Consider the following 9,458-nt stretch of genomic DNA (forward strand, 5'->3'; position numbering starts at 1 on the left):
AAAGAGCTTTTTTTTTTTTTTAAATGGGAGTTTTGATCTGGCCCAATTCTACTGATCTCAAACACTAACCTTGACCCTGTATGCACATGTAGCAGCCCCTACTTTGCCAGCAGCTACTACCTATGGCTGATTGTATCTCTCAAGATGTTTGCAACAGAATTTCCCATCTCACTTACACTGTGATGTTGAGACTCCTCCCATGGTGGGGTGGGGCCAAAGTCTCCATCCCCAGCCCCACTGGAATCTGGATGGGCTAGTGAGTGTGATGGAAGTGCTGCCTTATGACTTCTGAGGCTAGATCCTAAAAGGCAATACAGCTTCCACCTACCTGTCCTGGGACATTTGTTCTTGGAATCCAGCTACCATGTTGTGAGAAAGGCCAAGCCACACGGAAAAGGCCATGTGTAGGTAGTATGGCTGACAGCCCCAACTGAGGGCCTAGCCAACAGACTGTATCAATGGCCTTGAAGAAGCCTTCAAGTTAGCTCTAGCTCTAGCTTCTGTCTGCCTGAAAAACCACAAGAGATCCCAAATGAGAAGTGCCTAGTCGAGCCTGGTCAGCCTCCAGGACCATAAGAGATCATAATAAAATGACTATTATTTTAAGCCACTAAACATGGGGTGATTCATGAGGAATCAATCTATAATCGGAACATATATTCCGATATATAATTGGAACACCCTCCCCTCCCCACTTCCTTTCTAGCTAAGCAACTTGGGGGGGCGGGGGGGACCCCTACACTGGGTATCTGCACTTTACTCCTCTATCTATTGCATTGCAACATGGCTACCGTCCCCACTATTCTACTATGGTTCCTATGGCAGCTGGCCAACATCAGAGATCCCCTAATTGCTGAAAAATGGCTCCTTTTCATTCTTTAACTCACTTGACCTTTCTGTACCATTTGACACTGCTATACAGCCCTACCTTCTTCAGTTTCCACTCCCTTGGCTTCAGTGATACCTCTCTCCCCTGATTCTCCAATGACACATAGATCATTTCTGTCAGCCATTTAAGCACCATGTTCGCCAGGATTCAATCTTCTCAATCTATAGCTTCTCTGTGGGCCAAACACTTAGGTTGAATTCCATTTGTATGCTTCTGATATCCAAACAGGGAACTGTAGCCTGACTTCTCCTCCCAGCTCAGCCATATATTCATGTACTCATTCACAAATATTTATTTGCATGGCAGGCAGTGCGACAATGCATACAAGTTTATGTTCTTGTAAGTATGCCAGAAATAAACAAATAAATAATTACAGATTACAAATAAAATAATTACAGATCATGAGCTACTGGATGAAGATAGCATATTGAACACAGGCCTTTGATTTCGCTTCCTTCCAAAACCTCAATTTTGTCTTCTATTTTAAGGACATAAAGCTCAAAAAACCAGAGAGAGTGGGAGAAGGTACAGCAATAGATTTTCGGAGTCTAGAAAGCAGATCAACAAAGGAAAATGACTTGACTGATTCAAGAAAATCAAAGGGAAGGCCAAGAACAATTCTTAAAAGGCTTAGGAAGTGACAGCTCCAGGCACCTCCAGAAGTGGGGAGTAAAAGGAGGGGCTGAAATAAGGAAGATTATTTGAAGGCTGATTGAAAAACAATGGGTTCTCCAAATCCCTGTCCCCTGTGTGCCCCTGAGTGACCTCCCCTCCTCCACCATGGCAGATCTCTATAGATTTATTCCCTGAAAAGAGTTTCCGGACTGGGAGGTATCCAGACAGAGAAAGGCAGAGATATCATTACTGAAAATAGGAGCATTAAGTGAATGATGCATGCTAATGTTGAAATTTAGCTCCTAGCTCTAATTCCTCCAGGAATTCGGTTAGGCTTTTATTTTCAGGAGACTGGAGGAATTCTCTGAGCAAAATAACCAGCCTAAGAGGAAAGGGCTGAACCTACAGATTTGGGAGGATAGTTCCCCAAATCATGGCCCAGTGAGATCTTCCTGTAGTTAGGCTCACCATCAGCAAGTCCCTCTCAAATATACAGATTCAAATCACCTCTTTAAGTTTCCTTCTCAAAACATAAATTAATAATTTAGGATTAAATTATTTATTAAATTATTAAATTATGTATTAAATTAAAGAAGCCTGAGAACATTGCTATGAAGTGAATTGTGTCTCCCCACCCTCCCCACCCCCAAATTCATCGTAATGTTCTCAGGCTTCTTTTAATTCTAAATTATTAATTTATGTTTGGGGGTTATATTGAAGCCCTAATCCCCAATGTAACTGTATTTGGAGACGGGGCCTTTTGGAGGTAATTAAGGTTAAATGAGGTCATAAGGGTGGGGCACAAGTGTAATAGGATTAGTGTCCTTATAAACAAAGGCACCAAAAGAGCTCTCTCCCCTCTGCACAGGGCACACAGAAAGAAATCTAGTGAACACAGTGAGAAGGCAGTCATCTACAAGGCAGGAGAGACCTCTCACCAGAAACTAAACTGGCCAGCACCTTGATCCTGAACTTCCCAGCACTCCAAAACTGCCAGAAATAAATTTCTGTTGTTTAAGCAACCCAGTCTGTGGCATTTTGGTATGGTGGCCTGAGTTGACTAGTACAAACATCTCCAACAAACCAAAAAGAAAAATTGCAATAGGGAGGAAATACACTATGCAGGGAAAAAAATAGTTCAAAAAACTATCATTAGAGAAATGAAAACATATATCCACACAAAAACTTGTACATGAATATTCATAGTAACATCATTCATAATAGCTCCAAAAGTAAAAACAACCCAAATGTCTATCAAAAAGAATAAAAGAAGTATGTCTACGCAAAGACTATTATCCAGTAATAAAAAGGAATGAAGTACTAATACATGATATAACATGGATGAACCTTTAAAACATTATGCTAAGTGAAAGAAACCAGTCACAAAAGGCATTTTGCATGACTCCATTTATATGAAATGTAGACAATAGGCAGATCTACACGGAGTAGATTAGTGATTGTCAAGACTGGATGGGGAAGACAATGGGAAAATTGGGGAGTGATAGTTAAAGGTTACAGGATTTCTTTTTGGTGAAATGAAAATGTTCTGATCAATGATGATTGCACAACTCTGTGAATATATTAAAACCACTGAACTGTATACTTTAAATAGGTGAATTATATCTCATAATGATGTTACTAAAAAATGAAAACTTGACAAATTAAAAAAATTTTAAAAACTTTAGCTCTACAACCATACCAAGTACTCATGTAAGCGTTAAAAGAAAATAATTAAGTTGGGCTGTATTCGTCTGACATGGAAAGATCCCCAAGACTTATTGTTAAGTGCAAAAAGCAAGTCAAAAAGCCATATATCAAATGTTATAACATTTGGGTAAAACAAAACCACAAAATAAAATTTTCTCTTTACACGCATAAGTGTGTGCGCACACACACAGACACAAATGCAGAGCAAAAGTTTTGGCAAAGATAACTGGAAAAAAATTATAAATAGTGATGTAGGAAAATTTTCCTACATATTTACAAAACCTTATGAATAGTACAGAATAAAATAAAGGCAGATAGAAACTCCAGGAAAAACAAAAAGTGGTAAGAAAGAAAATGTAACCGTAATGATTACTGCTTTGGCAATAATCAACATTTACACAGTAACTTAAAAAACAAACACACAAACAAAACAACAGTAAAAAAAAAATCCAGTTAGAAATCAGGCAAAAGACAAAAACAGATATTTTGTTGAAGAAGATATATAAATGGGAAATAAGCACATGAGAAAAATGTAAGATGTTCAACCTCAGTATCCATTGGGGAAATGCAAATTGAGACCACTATGAGATGTCACAGTGCACCTATTAAAACCACTAAAATAAAAAATATCGACAATACCAGATGTTGCCAAGAACGTGCAAAAACTGAATCTCTCATACACTGGTGAGGAGAATGTAAAATGGTACAGTCACTCTGGAAAATAGTTTCTAAAAAACTCATATATGCTCACATACGACCCAGCAACTACACTCCCAGGCCTCTATCCCAGAGAAATGAAAATGAACATCCACACAAACAGCTGTACCCACAAGTTCGTCTCTTTATTTATAATAGCCTCAAACTGAAAACAAGCAAAATATCCTATAATAAGTGAATGGGTAAACAAACCGTTATACATCCATGCCCCAGAATCCTAACCAACAACAAAAAGGAACAAACTATTGCCATAAGCCACAACTTGGATGTGTCTCAAGGACATTAGTCTGAGTGAAAAAAAGCCAATCTCAAAAGGTCACATATCGTGTGATCCCACTTATGTAACATTCTCAAATAACAAAATTACAGAAATGGAGAACACATTAGTGATTGCCAGCGGTTAGGATGAGGAGGAGGAAAGTGGATGGGACTAGGAAGGGATAGAACGAGGGAGATACCTGTGGTGATAGAATAGTTCTGTATTTTGATTACAAATATAAACCTGTGCAAATCTGGATTAAATCTACACAAGTGAAAAAATAGCCTAGCCTAGAACTATACATGTATTATATAACCGTCAATTTTATGGCTTTGATAGTATACTATACTTACATAAAATATAATCAGTGGGGCAAAGTGGGTAAAAGTACATGGGACTGTACTGTTTTTGCAACTTCCTGTGAACCTGTAGTTATTTCAAAATAAAAAGGTTTTTTTTTCAGATTTTATTAATTTTTTTTTAGTGTTTTTTTTTTAATTTTTTTTTCAACGTTTATTTATTTTTGGGACAGAGAGAGACAGAGCATGAACGGGGGAGGGGCAGAGAGAGAGGGAGACACAGAATCGGAAACAGGCTCCAGGCTCTGAGCCATCAGCCCAGAGCCCGACGCGGGGCTCGAACTCACGGAGCGCGAGATCGTGACCTGGCTGAAGTCGGACGCTTAACCGACTGCGCCACCCAGGCGCCCCTAGTGTTTATTTTTGAGAGTTAGAGAGAGAGAGCACACGCACATGCATGAACGACCAGGGAGCAGGGGAGGGACAGAGAGATAGGGAGACAGAGGATCTAAAGCAGGCTCTGCACTGACAGCGAAGAGTCCAACACGGGGCTTGAACCCACAAACCGTGAGATCGTGACCTGAGCCAAAATCAAGAGTCGGATGCTAAACCAACTGAGCCACCCAGGCACCCCACAATAAAGTCTTTTATAAGGACACATCAGGGTCCAAAACAGAGCTCTTAAGAATTAAAAACATGATGGCAGAAATTAAATAGAAGGATTACAAGACGAAGTTAAATAAACAATCTCCAAAAGAGGAAAAAGACCAAGATGTGGAAAACAGGAAATAAAACTTAAGCAAATTAGAGAATCAGTCTTACAGAAGCAACATGAGAATAATGAATTCAAGCAAGAGAGAATGGAGAAAGTGGGAAGGAGAAGTCAACAACAAAATAATTCAACAAAATTTTACAGAATAGACATGAATTTCTGGTTCCCACCAAAATGAGTGAAAACAGACCCATAGCAAGGCATATCTTTGTGAGACATAACACTGGAAACACAGAGAAGATTCTACAAGCTTCCAGAAAGGAAAAAATCAAGTCACATACAAAGGAACACGTGGCTTTGGACTTCTCCACAGCCAACACTGGATGCTAGAAGACCACAATGTAATGTGTTCAAAACGCTGATGGTCTCCCACCAAGAATTCTATACTCAACCAAACTTGCAGGCAGGTAAATGTGAAGGCAGAATAACACCATTTTCAGACATGCGTAACATTTTAGACAGAAATAAAAAATATTTATTCCGCATGCACTCTTTTTCAAGAAACTACTGGCAATGGTGCTCCACTAAAACAAGGAAATTGGACATCTTCCTCTAGGACACAAACGTATGACCACACAGGGCATCCGTGCTTCTCTCCCCTACACTCCTCTAATCTCATCAAGGGTGTCAGCACCCATGGGTAGCCCCAGCTGGGAAACTAAGTCATCCATTCCACTCTCATTTCACAAAGCTAAGCATTAAGTCTTAACGACTTAATTCCCTAAATATTTTTCATTTCTGTCCCTAGTTCGACGGCTTTACTTTAAGTCTGTATCATAAATACCACCTAACTAATCTGCCTCTCTCCAGTCCTGGCCTCCTCAAATCCTTTCTCCACAAAGCAGCTATAGCCATCGGCCTAAAATGCAAATCTGACCACAGCACCCAGTTACTTACAACTTCTCAAAGGTTTCTCAAATTCAGACCAGCAAGCAAGATAAGGATGTGGCAAACTGCCGGTCTCCACACCTACCTCCCTCGCCTCCGTGGCAGAGATTATATTCGGTCCTGGCATTCTCCTGCAGAGCCCAAACTCAGCCTCACAACTTTCTCAACCTAGCAAACAGATATCCACCGCGAAATGAAATGAATTGCGACTCCTGTTCCGTATAAAGGCCGAGTACTTTAACGAGGCACAAGGGGCCCTTCCAGAATTTACTCCTGCTTCTCTACAGGGAACTGTCCACTCCCCCCCCCCCCCCCCCCCCCCCGTTTCACACCTCCTCATCTTTGCTTTTGCTATTCTATCTGGGACGCTTCCTCACCTGGCTCATCACCTTGCCATTTCATACCATCTCCAGGACCTTCTCTCACTTCCTTAAGTGAGTCCAATCTTTCCTCTGTGCTCTTTTAACTTGTTCCCAAACCACACTGTACTCAAATTCTGTTTACAAGTCTCCCTCACTAGGCTGCACTTACTAAAGGACAAATGCCTTGTCTTACTCTCTGTATTTCTAGCACCCACGGCAGTGTACGAGTCCCGTAAACATTTGTCGAAATTAAATGCGCACAAATGCAGCAGGGTACCAGGGGTGAAACAGACAAGAAAGTAAAAGGTCCCATCGGGAAGAGGGTAAACTAACGTCATAGTTTGCTTCCTTTACACATGGCTTGATCTGCTTGTTCCTGCTCATCCTGTATCCCCAGAATCAGAAACGATGGCTCCTTTTGACTTTGCTCCTTTTAGGGTTCAGGGCGTTCATCTGCATGTTCGTTATATTGTGGAACTGCCACACCTAGACTGTAAGCCCTTTGAGGGAAGGGGCTGTGTCTTCGGGCACTTCGCTTCTCTGGGCGACAAATGGCGGGGTACAGCGAACGTTCGGGAGGGTGGTCTCTCACCACCTGATGCCGGACTTGGCTCGCAATCCCCCAGGCCCGCCCCGCCTCCCTCCGCTCTCCAGACCCCTCCTCACGGCGGCCGCCTCCCGCCTTCCGGCCGACGGAAGTCGCTAGCTGCTCTTCCCGGCCCACGTGGAGCCTTTTCCGGTGCGCCCACCCCCTCCGGCTCTCCGATCGAGACCTGACCCTCACCTCGGGATTCCCAATGTGCCTCCGGACAGACATATCTGCTCCAACCGACCACGCCGGGATTCTAGCCTCGCCGGTAGCCTCTAACCCTAACTTCCTACCCCGACCACCTCTCTCGGCCGCCTCCTTACAACCTCTACTCCGATTGGCTTCCCTGCCCCGGTTAGCCAATGGAGGCTCTGTTTACTCTCTCTTTCCAGGGTCAAGGGGGAAGCGAGACGCCGCTCAATGGTTGCCAGGGGCAACGGGGGGACGCCGGCTGCGGAGGCCTTTTGTGCTCTGGGCAAGGCCCGGCAGGCTGCTGCCTGAGAGCGGGAAGAGGGGCGTGGGGGGAGGGGCAGGCTGGCGCCTGCGCGTGAGCGGCTATGCGGAGCCCGGGGGGGGGGGGGGGGGGAGGGGAGGGGGAGGGGCCCCAGAGCAGGAATTGGTTAAGGGGGCTTTGGGGGGAAACAAGGAGCTAATGTGCAAGCACATACATGGCACGGGCACGCTCCCCTCTTAAGGCCATCTTAAGCAAACATCTGGGCTACTTCTACAATAGAGAAAAGATATGAGACAGGGCTGTTCCTCAGGAATTGGAGAACCTGTAGTTTCTTATTTTCAGGTTAGGTTAATATGCAAATCATGCGAAATATCATGCGTCAATACAGTAATTATTGTTGCCTTAAAAGCGCTTTAGCTAGCTAGAGAATGGCAGCTTTAATTGCAAAGCGCACACACCATTCTGTGATTCATCATTCGCTTAACAAATATTTAATAAGCACCTTATGAGAAAAGCGCCAGTAGGTTGTGTGGAGGATGGGAGGATGACTAAGAACCAATCCCGTTGTCATGGAAACCATTGTGACTCCTGCCATCAGCTGCCACCTGTTCTTATTCCAGATCTGAAAATTAAGTCCCAGCCACCTTTACAAAACAATCACACACACAGTTTGACTTTGGCTCCAAAATGCCCCACCAAATCCATCAAAATTACTATTTACTTTTTACAGGGGAGAACAACACAGTAACCCTTTGTCCTTTGCTCGAAGTTGTTTTTCCAGGAATGGAGAAAGGTTACTCTGAACTGCTCATGTTCACTGGCTGTCCCTGCTTGTGCATAATAGCATGCAGCTGAGCTCCTTCAGGGTCTGTGCAGATGACCCATTCGGCCACATGGCCTCACGTGCCCTTGTCCTCTCAGACACTTGAGCGTTGCACCCTTAAGGCCGCACCTTAAATCGTGTAGTCACTTATGGCTGCTTGACCTCCAGGATCTTAAGCTGGCCACAGCTGTCTCTTGCCCATTCCTGCCTACTGAGTGTGTCTGAACTTTCCTAGTGTTCTCCAGTCTTTTAACCCCTCTAAAATCCCCAGTTTCTCACTTCTCCACTAGAATAAGGAAGAGTTTAGAGGCTGCAAAAAAAAAAAAAAAATGGGAAGGGGACAGTGGGAAGGATATCTTAGTATGCAGAGGCTTCTGGACACGTTGCTACTTAGAATGAATGTTTGCCAGTGCCGTGTGGAGGTGCGGTGATGATGGGGGTTATGGGTAGGATAAAGAGAAGAAAGAAAAGAGAGTGATGATAAGGGACGAAACTAAAAGGTGGTAAGAAAGAGAGGAAAAGAGTTTTAAAGGCCTTTGTGGGTCAAACGAACGGCTATTATATATGTGGGAAGTAGTGAGCGCAAAGGATGGGAAGGCATCAAGGGTGGCTATAATTTTTCCAGCTTGGGGGGCTGAACAGATGAGTGATAATGCATTAATCAAGTTAAAGAGCAGTGGAGGTCAGTAAATCAAAAGAACAGAACAGCCTTTTTGGCGTTGGAAGCTCCCCTTCCGTTCTTCGGTGTTTGGGCTCACTTTTCTGGTCATCTTCCTTTTTTCCCAGAGGGTATGGGAATATCAGGTTTATTTGCCTCGGGACTCATTTTGGTTGTCCCACTGGGGCTGCCTTATTAAGCCTGCAGAGAGAGTGTAGAATGTGGGGTCTTGGGTCCAGCCATCAGAGATGCCGGTGTTTAGGGTGAGGGTTTAGGATTTTGTAGCTCAAAAAGAATTTTTTTTTAATGTTCTTCCTTTTTTTTAAAGAGAGGTGAGAAAATGCAAGCCGGGGAGGAGCAGAGAGAGGGAGACAGAATCTGAAGCAGGCCGCAGGCTCCGTTCTGACAGCACAGAGCCCGGCGCAG

At 43.5% G+C, this 9,458-nt stretch overlaps 1 protein-coding gene across 4 annotated transcripts in view; it reads right to left on the reverse strand.

Moving 5' to 3' along the window:
• Positions 1-7,575, reverse strand: part of CEP41 (centrosomal protein 41) — a 47,735-nt gene extending 40,160 nt beyond the window's left edge. For 2 of the 4 annotated variants that reach the window (XM_045052759.1, XM_003983057.6), the window contains exon 1: positions 7,293-7,571. Coding sequence is in view for 3 of the 4 variants with exons in the window: in XM_003983057.6 (XP_003983106.2) it covers positions 7,293-7,325 (33 nt within the window). In the remaining variant the exon portion in view is untranslated. Of the gene's footprint in view, positions 1-6,231; positions 6,315-6,841; positions 7,143-7,292 lie in introns of those variants that run through there. The other 2 variants (XM_045052758.1, XM_006929373.5) reach the window with 2 other exon arrangements.
• Between the last annotated feature and the right edge of the window lie 1,883 nt (positions 7,576-9,458).

The sequence above is a fragment of the Felis catus genome, chromosome A2 (genome assembly GCF_018350175.1).
Source record: "Felis catus isolate Fca126 chromosome A2, F.catus_Fca126_mat1.0, whole genome shotgun sequence".
Taxonomy (NCBI): Eukaryota; Metazoa; Chordata; class Mammalia; order Carnivora; family Felidae; genus Felis; species Felis catus.